General features: G+C 26.5%; 2 protein-coding genes across 2 annotated transcripts in view; both read left to right on the top strand.

The window, feature by feature from the left end:
- LOC100200641 (DNA polymerase delta catalytic subunit) overlaps window positions 1-11,003 on the top strand; it is a 68,873-nt gene extending 57,870 nt beyond the window's left edge. Inside the window, exons 16-22 of the mRNA XM_065817384.1 lie at window positions 768-838; window positions 1,862-2,014; window positions 2,111-2,213; window positions 2,365-2,497; window positions 2,674-2,790; window positions 4,599-4,755; window positions 10,790-11,003. Coding sequence (XP_065673456.1) covers window positions 768-838; window positions 1,862-2,014; window positions 2,111-2,213; window positions 2,365-2,497; window positions 2,674-2,790; window positions 4,599-4,755; window positions 10,790-10,886 — 831 coding nt within the window. The 3' untranslated portion in view covers window positions 10,887-11,003. The remainder of the gene's footprint in view (window positions 1-767; window positions 839-1,861; window positions 2,015-2,110; window positions 2,214-2,364; window positions 2,498-2,673; window positions 2,791-4,598; window positions 4,756-10,789) is intronic.
- A 1,275-nt stretch (window positions 11,004-12,278) lies between these two features.
- Window positions 12,279-15,910, top strand: LOC100207802 (uncharacterized). The gene is made up of 3 exons (XM_065817385.1): window positions 12,279-13,073; window positions 15,118-15,362; window positions 15,632-15,910. The coding sequence occupies exons 1-3, from the start codon at window positions 12,380-12,382 to the stop codon at window positions 15,710-15,712; spliced, it is 1,020 nt and encodes a 339-aa protein (XP_065673457.1). The 5' UTR covers window positions 12,279-12,379; the 3' UTR covers window positions 15,713-15,910.
- Window positions 15,911-17,560: the final 1,650 nt, after the last annotated feature.

A 17,560-nucleotide genomic window follows, 5' to 3' on the forward strand; every position in this document is an offset into this window, starting at 1 on the left:
TAACAACATAGCCTGCAGCTATGTTGTAATAAAATTCATTTAAATAATGGTTACTTCCGGCTTTGTTGTGAATTTATATAAATAGCGGTTGCTTGCAGCTTTGCTGTAAGTGATTTTATTTTAAAAATTACTTTTAAATGTAAAAGTAAATAACCAATTAAATGTATCTAACCTCTATTTAAAAAAAAAAAGCTAGCCTTATGTAAATGTAGAATAAATATAAAAATATATTTGTGGCATGTGTCTGTTTTCAAAATCCCTTTAGGTTAGTAGTTTTTCAGATTAAATCAAAATATAAATGTGCATTAAAGAAATATATATTTGCACATTGAAGAAAAATGTATTTGCACTTAAAGAAAAAATTTTGAAATTTATCTGAAAAATTGTGAACTTGAAGTTTTTAAGTCTAATTTAGTCTGATTTGGTTTGTTATTGAAAATTTTATCTATATTTTCAAAAGTTTTGATATTATTGAACAATATTTGTAAAAATATTTTTATAAAGATAGTGGAATATTTGATTTTTTTTTTTTTTTACAACGAATACAAAACACTTGGATGTCACTAAATGTTTATAATTATGTGTGAAAGTCATATCCAAATAAAATCTGAGATAGGTACAAAAATTTCTTTAGAAACTTTATTATGAATATAATCTTTGCAATCTTACAAAATGATCTTTGCAATCTTAAAAAGTTTGTTAGATTTTGTAAAACCATTATGCAATTTAGTTTTATAAACTTTAAAATGTAATTTCTTGCATTTCAGGTTAGGAGAGATAACTCACCATTAGTCGCAAAATTAATTAACACTTGTCTACAAAAACTCTTAATTGACAGGTTTTAAATTTTTTTTAAGCAATAATTGTATTATTGACATTGTGAAAAGTGATTTGACTTTGACAGACATTTTGACAAGTGATGTGACTGTAACAGACATTTGGAAAAGTGATGTGACTGTAACAGACATTTTGACAAGTGATGTGACTGTAACAGACATTTTGACAAGTGATGTGACTGTAACAGACATTGTAAAAGACATTTTGACATTTTAACTGCAACAGACATTGTTACTAGTGATGTGACAGTGCAATATAAACTTCTTTTTGATTTGATGTTTTTTAAAATTATTATTCAAGATAGATTCTTTCTAATTCTAAGAAGAAAAAAATTAAAACAAGGAAAGTAAAGAAAAAAGAAGGATGAAAAAAAAACTTTTTATTTTTTTTTTTTTTTTTTTCCTCCTTTTTCTTGTTAATAAAGTAGTTATTATTTCTTTATGCTTAAAATCATATTTTTGATGTTTCAAAATATAAAAAAATTAAAAGTTTATTGTTTGAAATATGGAAAAAATATATCAAAGTACAGTAATTTTATTATGGAATGCTGCCAATTTTGTATGATTCTTGAGTATTAATCATAGTTTGAAACCCACTTTTTTATGTCTCTTTTGAAACAAAGATTATACAACTATATAAAACAAATTTAAAGAATTAAAGATGAATTTATTATTATTGTTTTAATAAACTATCTTTAGACAATTGACAAACTAGGGATATAAAAAAAATAGTTAACTAGGATGACTTATGTTAGTTATAGGGCAAAAAATGAAAAATATTGTCTAAACAAAAATTAACAAAATGAGCTGAAATGCATCTCAGTACTAATTATTAAAACTGGAACAGTCTAAATTCATATAGATTAGCTATAACCAAAAGTGTCTGTGTGTGATATTACACATACACGCACGCACACACATCATGTTTTTTAACTACTTAGCATTCAGGTCTGCTACATATTGCTTATTTGTGGACTTCAATATTTGCTACAAGATTAAATTTTAACTTAATTTTATTTTGTCAGAGATCCTGAAGGCGCTGTGGTATATACAAAACAAGTAATATCTGATCTTTTGTGCAATAGAATTGATATATCAGAGCTAGTTATTACAAAAGAATTGACAAAAACTGAAGAAGAGTATGGTACTAAGCAGGCTCATTCTGTTCTTGCAGAGAAGTATTTTACTCAATATTACTTTGTTTCAAATTTATTTTTTTGATGGTTTTAAATTGAAATATATCTTGATTACTAATAATTTTTTATCATATTTAGGATGAAAAAACGTGATGCAGGTTCTGCTCCTAAACTTGGCGATCGAGTTCCATATGTTATTATTGCTGGTGTAAAAGGTGCTAAAGGTTATGAGAAAGCTGAAGTGAGAATTTTTTATATCTTCTTTTTGAATCTGTTTGGATGATTGTTTAGTATTTTTTAATAGTATTTTAGTGGTATTTTAGTAGTTTAGTATTGTAATAGTATTTTAGTAGTTTTTTTAAATTTATTTAATAATCATTTTCTTTTTTTAGGATCCAATCTATGTGTTAGAAAACAATGTCCCAATCGATACAAAACACTATCTTGAGCATCAACTTATGAAACCATTGCTACGCATATTCGAGCCAATACTTGGAGAAAATAAAGCGGCAGATCTTTTATTTAGTAAAACAATTTTTTAAATTTTAGTTTTACTGTTTTTAGTATTTAGTTGATGTCATTTGTTAAATTTTTTTCGTGTTTTATATATTTTTTTGTTTGTATATTAGTTTAAATATAATTCGGTTTTCAAATTTTCAAGTTTTTGTTTACAAAAGGTTACTTAAACATTTTTTTTATAGAAGGTGAACACACCCTAGTGAAAACAGTTATAACAGCAAAGGTTGGCGGTTTAGCAAAGTTTGCAAAGAAGATGGCTACTTGCATCCACTGTAAAGCTGTGCTTGCAAAAGGAAAAGGTAAACAAAATGCTAAAAGTAGCACTAAAATTAATTTACTCTCAAATCTTATTTTTTTATGATTTTTTTTTTCTTCTAATAACTATAAAGACCATAATAGTTATTACCGGCTTAATCAAAACCATTACGAAACGATACCCTCTTTTCATACTTAGTTATTAACATAAAGGCCATAATAATTATTACCGGCTTAATCAAAACTATTACGAAATGATACCCTCTTTTAATACTTAGTTATTATCTTAATCAAAACCCTTTTGGAATGATACCCTCTTTTCATACTTAGTTAAAGTCAAAGTTTTGCGAAGATTGACATTAATTTTTTTTAGTTTTTATTCAGAATTATATATTTAAGTATGTTTGTATAATTACTATTCATATATCACTTTATTTACTTGTTAACAATTAAAAAATAACAATCATAAATTTTAACCAAAAGTATTTTATCAATTTCAAAATCATTTCTAAAATCATAGGTATTTGGCCCTCATAATTAGGGTTGGCATTAAGCAATAACTGCTCACCTAAAAGTGTTCAAGGTTGTCAAAAAATCATTGATCTTGTTTCTATGGGTGACTGAAGTTTTAAAATATATGCTTGTCAGTAGCCTGGCAGGACAACCAGACAGTTTTTTACTTACAAAAGTGTGTTTATTAATAAAACTATGTTTTGATCTATAAAGATTTTATTCCTTACATTTATTTAAAAGTAAACTTTAAAAAGCATTTAAAGTAGTAGTGTGTTATATAATTTTAAGTTAAATAATATTAAGTTTGGTAAAATTATATAACACACTACTTAGTAGTGTGTTATATAATTTTACCAAACTTAATAAAAAGAAGCCAACATGTGATTTAACATTTCAAAGTGCAACTTTAGTGATTTTTTTAAACATTGTTGTTGCATTTTGAAGTACACATTTCAATTTAACATGAGTTGTAAAATTACATTTTTCTTCATTTTTAAATGCTATTTATCATAATGTATCATTCAATAAACCTTATAATCGCATTTTGAATCATGTAAATGGGCAGTTAAATCATTAATAACACTGATAACTTCTCTTTTGTTTTTCATTAGTAATATAAACTTTTTTAACTTTGTCAAACAAAATTAATAAAATAAAAATATTATTAAGATGCATGAATTAATGATGCAAGTGAAAATTCTTTTTTTCTAAAAAAAAAGTCTTAGTATAATGAAAAATGTTCAAAACATTAAAAACATAATGTTTTCAACATTTAACTAAACTACATTTGATTGAAGATTAAGAGAGAATAATAGAATATTTTTCTATATATAAAATATTTCTTTGCAGTATTGCCTTTCAACATTTTTCCTTCACATAATGACCACTTTGTTAAGATTGATAAAAACAATTAATACGATACAGATATCGACTATGACAAAAATGACTGCACATATTTAATTATTTTAATTAATAAATTAATTTACTTTTAAATAAACTATTTTTATTAGACATATTTTAGTAATCAGACCTTTAATTTTTTTTCTTCATTATTTACTGAGAAAAAATACAAAAAAAAAACTTATACACCGGACTACTGATTATCATAGCAGAGGACTCAAATAAGAAATATAAACTGTTTCAGAAAAGTGATGTACCTTCTAGGTACACCGCTGCAATGATGTTTAAAAAGTAATATAAATTCTTGATATATTTATTAAATTTATTAAATTTCATATTTATTTATTAAATTTCATAAAATAATGTAATGAAAGTTAGTATGAGTTGAAAAAGAAAATATTTTAAAGTGGAAGTATTTAAGTTATTTATTTGTTGAAAGAAAATTCTGCCGTTTGTGACTACTGCAAACCAAAAGAGTCAGAACTGTTTCAAAAAGAAATTTCAACTCTTCATTCTCTGGAAGAAAAGTTTAACAAACTTTGGACACAGTGTCAACGGTGTCAAGGAAGTTTAATTGAAGAAGTATTGTGTACAAGGTTGGTTTATTTTCTGTATTTTTATATTATTCGATGCTTGCACTTTTGAAATTACAAACTTTACTCCTAAAATTTGTTTTTTCTTTACAGTTTTTCTGTGCAAACAGTTTAAAAATTTGGATTTTACTACATGTATTAATCTGTGTGTGTTTTTCTTTTTAAGTTTTATTTAAAAAAAACAATATTATTTGTAGCATATATTTAATAAAGGTATGCTTGTTTACCAATACTCAAATAGTTATACATTCGCTAGTATTTTCAGTTACTAACTCTGTTTTAGTCCTTTCAGTTTCTTCAGTTAATTAGTTTATCTAGTCAATTAAGTTCATTTTGTTCTTTCGTTGCGTGGAGAAACAAGTTGAGCCTGGTACTACCAGGAATGTGGTGGAGATCGAACTCAAAAGTTCTCACCTATGAGGCTGAAAAAATAGATTGTACTCTTCGATGAAAGAAATATTTCATAAAGTCCTAAATAAATTATTAAATTTTGTTTTAATAATCAAACAGCAGTCAATCAGCTGGGGATAATATCTTTTGGGTATTGCTAGAAGATGCAAAACATTGACAAAAGTGTTTAGTTCTCTATTTTATTAGAAATGTGGTAAGTGTAGAAACTGATAATATGATATAAATAATGTTTCTTACTTTGGCTTGCATCGTTTAAACTCGATATATAAAGTTAGGCATCAGATAAGTATACAGTTTACATCTATCAAAAGGTCATTGATGATATGTACAGTTAAGCACAAACTCACGCTCTTGTAAATATGTTGTTAGTAAAAAGTTATTTACTAATATATTTTCTGAAAATGTTTTCTATGCTTTAGATTGAATTTTTTTTTTTTTTTAACCATCTTCGCTTCCAACAAGGTTACAAGCAACCACTTTAAGAGTTGTTACTGGAAGAGAAAAGATGAAGATTGTAGAGCAAGATAACGATTGACAGATGGCTTAAAAGATTGCAAATTATATGAATCAGAAAAGCAAGATAAAGGAAGCGAATTCCAAAGAACTGATATTCCAGGGAAAAAACTAGAGGAATAAGAGTTTTTGTAGCACTTATGAACAGTCACAGAAAAAGGATGAGAATTAAATGACGAGTAACATGAGAATGAATTTTAGTAGATGTCACAAGAGACACTAGCTCTTTAGTGCAGTGACCATTATAGTATTTGTAGAAAAGAGAAAGAGAAGTGACATTACGGCAATGTGATAATGGTTGGAGGTTGGCTGCAAAAGCAGGTCCAACTATGTTTACAATGCATTTTTGCACCTTGTCTAAAAGAGAAAGGACATCATTAGAAAATCTACCCCAGATATGGCAGCAGTATTTGTTACAAGGATGGATTTGAGATTTACAGAGATAATAATTTGCTAATAGTTTTTAATTATTATGAAGTAAAAAGTTATTATGCATAAAATATTGTGAATAATTTTTCTAAAAGACACTAGCGTTTTTTTGTATAATGTGTTCACCTCCCCAAGATTTTTGTTTTGTTTTACAGTATTCACCTCCCCAAGTTTTTTTTTTTTTCCGTTTACAGAATTCACCTCCCTTAAATTTTAATTTTTTTTTATTGGAATAAAACTAAACTAACTTTGCATCCAACTATAGTTTATTACACAGTACACAAATGCAATATGCTTTGTCTTTGATGACAAACAACATGATGTGGATACCATATAATCAAGAATTGTTATTCAGATAAGTGTGCTTTCCAATATATTTGCAAAAGTCAAATTTTGAAAATAGATTAATGGCCAGATCTCTTGCCGAAATTATTTTTTTTTTACTTTATTTGCTTATCCAAGACAAGTGACAGTCACTACACTTAAGTATATTTTTATTATTTATAAATATTTATATTATTATGCTAAGTCATTGTAAGTCAATTTTTTTTTTCAATTAGTTGCTGTATTAAAATTACAAACGCTCAGTTTCTATTTTATATTGATAATTTCCATTACAAACTGCCATTAATGCCAAAGAAAACAAAAAGAAAAGTAAAAAGTCTTCTTGTAATTATAAAATTACAAAAAGACATTTTTTATATAAAATATAAAACTGCACAGGTAATATATCCTCACTGCCAAAGCACCCAGACAGTGATTAAATTAAGTTTGCTTTTTACAATGTATCTGGGAAAGTCTTTGAGATTATGACACAATTTTTTTTAAACCGCTTTCTTAAAGTCATCCTCGAAGGCCAACAGTCTTCTTCTTTTTCAGTAACTTCTAGAGTACCTCAAAGTTCTATCTATAGTCCTGTTTTGTTTCTTATCTACGTTAATAATCTTCCTGACAATCTAAAGTGACTCTTTTTGCTGATGACTGAACTTTAGACTCCTGTCTTGAAAAACAGTCTACTATTTTTAATTGCTTAACTTCTGTCTTGACAAAAAGTCATATAATGGCAGTTTCATATATATATATATATATATATATATATATATATATATATATATATATATATATATATATATATATATATATATATATATATATATATATATATATATATATATATATATATATATATATTTGATTTATTTCTCTAAATTAAAAATTTCTTTTTAGGTTTAATTAATCGAGAATTATATTATAACTATTAAAAAGTATGTTTATGTATATATATAATTTATACAAAAGTATTTAAAAGTGTATATTTAAAAAGGAGTTCAAGCTAACAGATTTAATTACACCTAACTAAAAGATGGATTTACAGTGGTGCAAATGTAAATCCATTTGTTAGTTACAGTAACTAAACATACTCATTACTAACATTTTTTAATTCTGTTAATAAGAATTGCTGACCCTTTAGAGATAACTCAGTTATCAATATGATTTAAATATATATAAAAGCTCAGGGAGACTGGGTCTAGTTGCCTTTTTATTTTACTCTTTGAGTTCTGTATTCCTAACAGTTCCTAACAGCACATTTTTTGATCTTGAAAATTATAAATTTGGATATTTTTCAAGTTGCATTCATTATAAGGAAAACTTTCTTGTGATCCTTCCGCGGCCTTAAAAAATAAAAAAAAGATTGCTAACTTACCACACCAGGGATAAGTTAAAGCAACTATAAAAGTCAATAATAATAAAGATGAAAAGGAGTAAAATTTAAGAAATTTTAAAAATTATTCTAGCTACAATTTATGCCAGAAACTAAGTTTAAGTTGACTTAAAATTGACAGCAAGTTTAAGTTGATAACAGACTTTAAGTTGATAGCAAATAATATTTTTATAATAAGCCAAAACAGTAAACCAAAATTTTTTTTTTAATTTTTTTGTAAAAAATAATTTTTCAGTATTATTACAAATCTAAAAGAAAATTTTTATATTTTATAATTTTATAAAAATATATTTTTATTTCATAGTAAATACTATTAGCCACTAGCCCTGAGAAAATTTTGTAATAATACTGAAACGAATTTTTCTTTTTTTTTTCTTTCTTTTTTATTTCATTTGTTTTAAAATATCAAAAAAGTATTAAAAAGGTTGAAGTTAGTTATTGTGTATTAAAGTGTTTCATATTTTATCAATTTTTGAAATTAAACTCACGATATGATTTATAAATTGACCATTTACATAAAAATAACTTTAAGCAAAAAAAAAAATTGTTATTTTTAGGTTCCCTGTCAGTTTAATTTTGGGCAAAAATGTTGGGTGTTTTAAACGGCTGCCAGGAACCTTAAAATTTATCATATAAATTTTTTTATTTTTTCAAATATTATATGTTGGATTGAATATTAATCATATAAAAGGAGCATGTTGAAAAAATTAAGAAATTAGTCTACAGAATCTTCTGAAATAGTGAAAAATCCAAATTTTCTTTTTACCAAAACCCATTTTATCACTCGGTGGTGTTTAAAAATGTTTTTGATTTTCAAATAAATTGTTTCCAGACTCAGTAAAAACTATAAACTAGATAGTTTTTGTAATAGTGTCAAATAAGGTCTAGAAAAAAATTAATTTGATCCATAGAGTAACCTGCCCCGGACACTAACCTTAATGGCCCCTACTTAATAAACATTAGAGCACAATAAATTTAAAATCTGGAAATTCGATTGGAAAATTTTATGAAAAAATGTATAAACCAAAGTACTTAAACAATAATTTAAAATTTAACAACTACTTTTCAATGCTTAGTCAAAGTATTTAAAATTAAATTAAATTTAAAATTAAATTTGTGTTACTAATAACAAGTAGTCTAATATTTTTTTAAATTTTTTTTCAAAATGGCTAAAATTGCAAGACTAAAAGCTAGAGTGTATTTATTTGCAGAGGAAAACCTGATAAAAAATTTAACTTGAATAACTTTTGCAACAAATAAAAAATTAATTCTTAACTTTCGGTTTAAAAGATTTAGTAACAAGTTAACTCTGTCCAAAAAGTTTATTGGTTGAACTAATGGGTCCGATAAATTCGCAAAGTGTTCCGGTCTTGTCAATTGGCCTGACAACTGTATTCTTTTTGCAGTAAAAAAACCTTGGTTAGATATGGATTATAAACGGATAAATCTATTAGGTAACTTTTATAATTTTAATTTATAATAAAATAGTAAAAATAAATTTTTATAATCCTTTGAATTTATTAAGTTAGTAAATGATTAAGGTTTTTTTTAATACCACTCCAATTAATTTTTTTTAAAGTGTTGTTACGTTAGGTTTATAGCTAAATTGTATATTAACTATAAGGTAGTCTGATTAATTATTAAATAAAATTTCTTATCAAACAATAAAACAAATATGCAATATGATAATCTTTGAAAAGCCGAGTCTAAATCTTTTGTCCGCCTGGTTTTTAAAAAATTCTTTACCATTTGCTGCGCCTCACTAAGATATAAAAGCCTATAGGCAAATGACGAAATATAGAGAATTTGTAAAACAATATGTTCGGAATTCTGAAACAATTTTAAACAGATTTAATGTCACAATGGTTTCAATGGAATCACAATTATGGTACCTTGCTGAAACCTTGGTTCTAGACCATGATGTTTCTGCTGTAGAGAGTAAGATGTTGCAAAAATGTTCTTTTTAAAACCCTGAACTTTTTCGGTATTCTGAGAAATTAAATTTGTTAAAAGTTCTTAACTTTAAGCTAGAAAAACCACTAAGTATTGCACATATAGTGGGAGAAAACTTTTGGTTCATATTTAGTTTGTTAAACCTCATTAAACTGAATGATAAATTTTGGTTAAACATCCTGGCACCACTATGGAGTATGTTGACCAGTTTAAGATTTTTTCCTAATTTGTCTCCAACCTTGCAGTGGTGAACGATATTTCTGAGAGATCTATTAAAGTTGTATCATGTATACTTTGTAAACATCATTCTCAATGAAGACAATTGTCAGGAGTTACTACTTGCTATTCACCAAAGGAGAGAAAACCTTCATGAGGCAAAGATTAAGGAAGATTTGCAATCAGCATATGAAGCAGTTGCAAAGTAAATAATATAGTTTTTAAATGATGACGTTTATTTAATGATGATATATTGAATTGTAAATGTAAATTTTTTATTTAATAATACTTAAACATATTATTCCTTTTTTTGCTTTTTTACAAAAACAACTATGCAGCAGTACCACGAGAATCATTTAAAGTTGAAGAGCTACCATATACTTGCTAATCTTGAGGCTACAAAACTAATAGCAACAATACTATATTTAACCATGTTGCAGCTCATCTAGTCTTTTTATCTTTAAAAGAACTAAAATAAAATATTATTCTATTAAAGTTAGCGTAAGGGTCAGATTACCTCCAAGGATAAAAGAAACTTTTTTAAGACCTATATAAACCTCATTTGACACTAATATAAAAACTATCCAGGTTATTTCTTTTTCCGTCTAGCATCAGTTGAATTAACCTAAATGACCCATTTATATTTTTTATGTAAGTATGTCTATAAGTAGAAGCACTGCTTCACTAGGTAAGTTTATTTATTTTTATTATACTTTTGTACTAAATTTGTAGGATTGTTTTGCGCATTTTTTTATTAGTTAAAATATTTAAACGTTTTAATATATTTTATAGTAGCGATTGTCCAATATTTTATATGCGGAAAAAAGTTCAAAAAGATTTGACACATCAAGATGAGGTTGTTCAACGATTTGGTGAATATACATGGTAAATCCACTAATTTTTTAGTAAATTGAGTCGAATTTTTGGTGACTTCTAGATTAAAAGTAGTTAATTTTAAATTATTTTGAAAAAATATTTATTAAGTGAATAATTTAAAAATATAAAACCTGGCTCTTGTTTTTATTGGTTTTTACTTTTTTTAGTTTAGACAACCTATAGGTAATCCATGTCAAATCAGCAGGTTCATATCACCCAATGCTTTAGATTTTGCTATTTTTTTTATATGTTGTATGGTTTATGAAAATAAGTAAAATTTTTTGCTTGTTAAATTGCTATTTGACAACAAAAAAGTAGTTTTTTGTTGTTAAATAGCAATATTTTATGAAAGAAATGAGGTATCGCCCTGAAATTTTGTTTATAGACATGGCGGATATAAATTTCAAATTAAAATTTTTTTTAAACCACCTTAACTACATGTAAATAAAAGATCTTTTTGATGCATTGCTATATATATATATATAACTTACTTTTTTCGACTTTTCTAAATACAGTTTTTTAAGTAAAGATAATATGCTGTACCTGCGTAAAATTTATTGCTGTCTTACTTATAAAATAATTAGCTATATTCTAATTGTATACGTAAAATAAGATATAGCTAGTTTTGTCATAAATAAGTTAGCAATTAATTTTACACCGAATAAATTTATACTTTATTTCAAATTTTTTTTTGTACCTGGGAAGGGCTCCTGGGCATGGGGAGGTAGCAATTAAGTATTTTACCAAACCCCTGTTCCTTTTTTTATTTTTTTAATGTTGGAAACATTAAGGCAAGTTTTTTTTGTACCTGGTGTGTACACAAAAGTGACTAGGAGAATTTTTTTGGTAGCCAAATTGTGCCTATTACACATACTCACATAAAGTTATATCTTAACTATATTTAAAAAAATAACATAAAAGTATAAAAATAGTAATGCATTTGAATTTTTTTTGTTTTAATTTTTGCTAACTCAATTTCTGAAATTTTATATATGCGATCATTTGTTGTAGATGGCGGATCAATGAAGTATTTTATATTGCTTTTTATTTTATAAATAAGGCATTTTATATTTTATATTCATCAGTGATGTATTTTATATTGCTAATTTGTAGAACGCTTGCTTTAATGTAATTGGTAATGAGCTGTTGTCTTTATATACAAAGTATACATCATGCTTAACAACATCATAATGAAAGAAAAATGGCTTAGACTGTAATGAATTTTTGCTGATTTGACATGATACTACCCCTATATAATAATATTTAATAAATCAATAATTCAAAAACATAAATATTTCTTTTTTTTTAATTCTATTATAGGCATTATTTACCATGTTTAAAATATGTATCACTATATTTTCGTAAAATATAATCACTAATTTTTCTTAAAAAAATGGCTATAAAATATATAATATTTTAAAGTCATTACTTCAAAATAGTATAATACATTTTAAAATAAAAATGCATATTGCATGAGGTTTATGACTAAATTGATTATAAATAGTAATGATTAACTCAGAAGAAAGAAATTTTGAGAAGCAACCCCAAAATTCAGATATAAATACATTGACTGATGTAGTCAGGAAAGTAAATATAACACATGAAGACCTTCCAAAAAACCGAAGACGTGTAGTTAATAACCACCTATATACACACAAAAATGATATAAAAAATTCATCTAAAGTTCGTAATGAACTTGTAAATGCTAACGAAACATTTGGTGAGCAAAAAAGTGGCTGGTCCAATGAGACACATATTGAGCAAAAAAATGTATGGTCTAATGATCTAAAATATCAAAATCCAGCTTCACTACAAAAACATCAACAAAGAAGCGACCATTACCAGCATACAAACGATTTTTCAAATAAGAGGAATACCGAAACATTTAAACCTTCTCATAAACCTCCCGAAATGCGTATATTAATTTCTCCTCCTGGTTGCCAAAGATATTCTCGTGAAATAACTTCTAGAGATCTTCTTATTGTTAATGATCTTTTTTGCAATTCTCAAGATTTAAGCATTTATGAGAAGCTTATATCTGAAACTGAAAAATGTGGAGTGGAGTCAATGGATTTATGGCAGTTGTGGCATGGCGATAGCCATATGATTGCGGATGACAAAAAAAAATGGAAAGAGTACTGTCCTACATTTCTTATGGTTCTTGATAAAATAAGAGATTTTTTTCAAATGGATATTAAAGGTATTAGTTTTCATTTTTATTTTTTTAACCATACTCCTAGCAATTTAACTTAAGATGGCGTACGCTTTATGCCACCTTAAGTTATATAACTAGGAGTGTTTACAATTGGTTGTCACAAAACATGTTTTTTATTTTTTAAACATTAAAATATTTTTAAAAGCTTTTGGTAATTTAGTAATTATATAATCAACATTTAATTTTATCTTTTTTCTTCGGCCTTGTTCGTCAAGGTTCGTGTTTCGGAGTTGAAAGAGGGTTGTAACCACAACTAAAGTAGCCTCCTCACGGCCTTTGGGGAGGTGAATTGAAATTGCCCAAAACAATCAAAATTGTCATATTTTTTAAAATCTAAGTTTCAGAAAGAGTAAAGAAAAATACAAAACAACAAGTATGTATTTAAAATTTATCATCTTTGAAAAAAATTTTGAATTTTTTAAACTGGGCAAAAAATCATTTGACCGTCAATTCTATGTCTTACCCAGTCAAATGACATATAACCTTCAATTTTTTTTTGTTTGCTTATTGGTAGTAAAACTAAATAATTTTCTTAACCCTGTGTAAGTCTTTTGTAAACAAATTTAGGCAATAGACTGAAACTTTTAAGTATCTGTGTAATAAGCTTGGCTTATTTAGAGGTTTTTTTGCAAGAGATTCCAACTACAAAAAGTAATGAATTTTTTATATTGACTATAACTGTTAACTGTTAGTTAAAACTGTTAATTACTAGAACATGCTAATATTGTTCGATATACAATACCTCCTGCACCAAATGTGGCGCGAAACATCTATAGAAAATTATTTACTAAATTGATATCAATTAGTTTTTGCAATAAATATGTAAAATAAAGTTTTTTTAAAATTTATGCAAGTTCATGGATTTTTAAACATTTGTATTTCACGGAATTTTATAAATATATATTTTTAAATACTATATCGTGATAATTATGCGGGCATAATTGTGTTTTGTAAATCGGAAATTGAAATTATAAGATTGCCTAAAATGAAATGGGTCATTGATTTTTAATCTTCAATAGGTTATTGAGAAATGCAAATATTATAAATAATCTAATTATAAAATTAGTTTTTATAGAATTAATAATTCATAGTATTTAGTGGGCCAGAGGTTAGCAAAAAGGGAAAAAACGAAAGAATGTTCATTTTATAATGCTGTTGATTAATTTTTTTTATTTGCTTGAGGGTCCAACACGAAAGATTGTTGAAATATAAGTTGAAAACGAAATGTCTAAACATTTTATCAGCTGTGGCTTACAGAATTAATCTACCCTTGGAATTTTTGAATAATTTTCAAAAATTACCCACATTTTAATGGTTATTTCAAAAAAATACTGCCTAATTGTTTGTCTCCATATGCTCTCCTTCCGTTTTCTGTGGCTGCATGTTGTCAAAAGTCATCTTCTGCATATTAAATAAATTCTATAAATACCCCCTTAAGAAACAATTTATTTTTTAAAAGTCATATATTTAATTAGAGACATATCGCACTTGAAAATACAAAAAAGAAATGAATAAAAAAAGAAGTAATAGTAATGACAGTAATGATTATAATAGTAAGTTTATATTTATGTTTATATTATGTACTTGGAAATAAAAGTTTATGTTATGCACTTGGAAAGAAAAGTTTATATTATGCACTTGGAAATAAAAAAGGATAAGTTACCATTTTCTGTGTTTCCGGTGTTCTTGTAATTCATTTGTCTTAAAAAATTAAGGACGAAGCGTGGGCAATTTATTAGCCAAAAAAATGAAACATCACATGATGCGGTGTACATAATACAAGATATTGAAAACATAATTTAAAATTCAAAAAGTTTACTGAGCGGCATATTTTTCATATGTATCATATATATATAAAAAATTTTGGTAAAATTTTGTTTTTGCGCCCGAGTACTATCGCAAAAAACGGATTTATGGTTGTTACCATTTTTTTAAAGCAGTATTTGAAAGTATAAGTGATTGCCAGAAACTATTAAACTACAAATCATAATTATTTCGATTTTTTTAGTATATGTTTGTATGTTTTTAGCAACCCGTTTGAATTGGTATCGCGATTCCAATGAATGGAAACCTTTTCATCATGACGCAGCAGCAATTAAAGCAGATAAGGCACGATCTCAGAATTTAACCGTTGCTGTTTCTTTTGGTGCCGAAAGAGACGCAGCCTTTGAGCATGCTCAAACAAAGACGATCATTTCTTTGCCTCAACCCAATGGAACTATTTATACATTTGGAAAGGATGTGAATATTATATGGCGGCATGGAATTTTGCAAGTAAGCAACGCCGTATTTAGTGTTGAGTTGTGTATGTAAAAGGCAAATACGCGTGTTATACGCGTGAAATACGCTTGAAGGCGGTTAAACGCATAAGTTAACTCATATTTAATAAGGTTATACTTACGCCTATTGCAAATCCCGCTCACGCCTATTGCAAATCCCACTCAACTTCTAAATATGACCTTGTAATATAGGTTTATATTTGTTGTTTTGGTTGTTGATATATCTTATAATCTTAAAGAGACGCTTTAATATTTTTTTAAAAGGTTCCTCCTGATAAGTATCACAACAAAGGACGAATATCGATAATTGCATGGGGATGGATTGATAACATGGTTAATGTGTAACTAGGTTTGTTTGTACTTGCAGCATGGTAGTATTTAGGTTATATATTTTAGTAATTTATCTTCGTTTAAATTTTAAAACTGTTTGCATTAGAGTCATGTCAAATGTGGATTGCATATTAAGTAAACACTTTTTATTTATTTATTATATGTAATATTATGTTTTTAAACAGTTACTTGAAAAAGTATATCATGAGTCAAGTGTTTTCGTTTTTTTGTTCAAATCAAAACTCAAAAAAAGATTCAATACTAAAAATGAAAAAACACGTTACACTCAACGCCGTTAATGCAAGTTCTCAAACTTTTTTGTCTTGTTTGTTCTCGGTGATAACAAACATATTTTTTTTCCGGTCTGCAACATTTGTTTATAAACAATAAATGTTAAGTTTGAAAAGATATGTTAAGTTTAAACAATATCTATATATATATATATATATTGTTTAAAACTCAACATATCTTTTGCGATGGAGTAAGAAAATATGTATACATATTTTCTACAAAAAAAATATAAATATATTCAAATAAAATATATATATTAATCTATGGTAGTTTAAAGACCGGAATTTTAATTAAATAGTTTTATGGCATTATAAAATAGGGTTGGATCACATCACAGCAATGTTTAAATTTTGAGTTTAGACTTTTAAATAAACCTTAAATAGTTTTACTTCAAAAGTCTAACTAGTCGTATGTCAATCAGTGTGTTCTTCGCACTCATATTAATAAAAACTTTCATATAAAATGGAAAAAACAGATTTTAAACTTGAAATAACTTATTTTTTTCGACCTTTAATATGTTTGCAGACATATGACTGGTTAGAAATTAAACATAACTTAAAACTTGTTTGAAAAAGTTGTTTTCTCAATTTAATGTTTATCTTCATTGAGAGCAGTACCATTTTATACCAAAATATGGCTCATCGACTATAAAGCAAAATTTTATATCTAAACTTTAGTAATTTAAAAAAAAATTTAACTTTGTTTGATTTTAGACAAACTAAAGCGCTAGGAGAAAAAAGAATTAAAAAAAATAAATTATTCGTGCTAAAAAAATGCAGTGAAACATAACCTTTTTATAAAAACGCAAAATTCGTGTATTTTCCAGTACATGCATTAACGGCGTTGAGAACTTGAAATGTTGTTTAGTACGGGATCTGCATGCAGGTATTGCGGCGTGGTAGGGGCTAGCCAAAAACGTACGAATTTGTGCAAAGACCGCAATTACGAAATTAGTTTGACTTTCGTAATTGCTTCGTGGAAAGAAATCTAGTTTGAATCTCGAACTAGATTTCTTTTCACGAATTGAAAAATCATTATTGTGTTATGTGACAGAGAAATTAACTATTAGTTTTTTTGCTTCAAAGTAATTCCACCTTCCGCCTGTAAATCCTACATCGTACAAATAATGACAGCATATGATGCTTGTTTCTATACTGTTTTGTTGGCCCATCACCCCAAAAATGAGCTTGTTTCAGCTGAGCAAGCTTGTTAAGGGGGCTCACCCCCCTCAAAAATATTTCGACAACTTCCAAGCTCATAAGATTTTTAGGGTATTCATTGGAAAGGATATTATAATAGTGTTTAAAAAAATATGTTTTCATTTTTAAAAAATGTCAGCTGTTGCCATGGTTACAAATTCAAAATGGCGAAAGTCATAAATTCTTGAAATTTGGAAAGCTAACTCCCTTGGGTTGGTACACTCTTTTTCAATAAAAATTGCTAACATTATTTATTTACATTAGATGCATGCAATAAACCAAAAAAAAGTGAAATATTATTTCGGGAAGAATGACTTTTTGAGTTCTTAAAAAATTAGCAATATTTTTCTATATTTTCAGCATAAAATTGAAC

This window comes from Hydra vulgaris, chromosome 14 (genome assembly GCF_038396675.1).
Source record: "Hydra vulgaris chromosome 14, alternate assembly HydraT2T_AEP".
Classification (NCBI taxonomy): Eukaryota; Metazoa; Cnidaria; class Hydrozoa; order Anthoathecata; family Hydridae; genus Hydra; species Hydra vulgaris.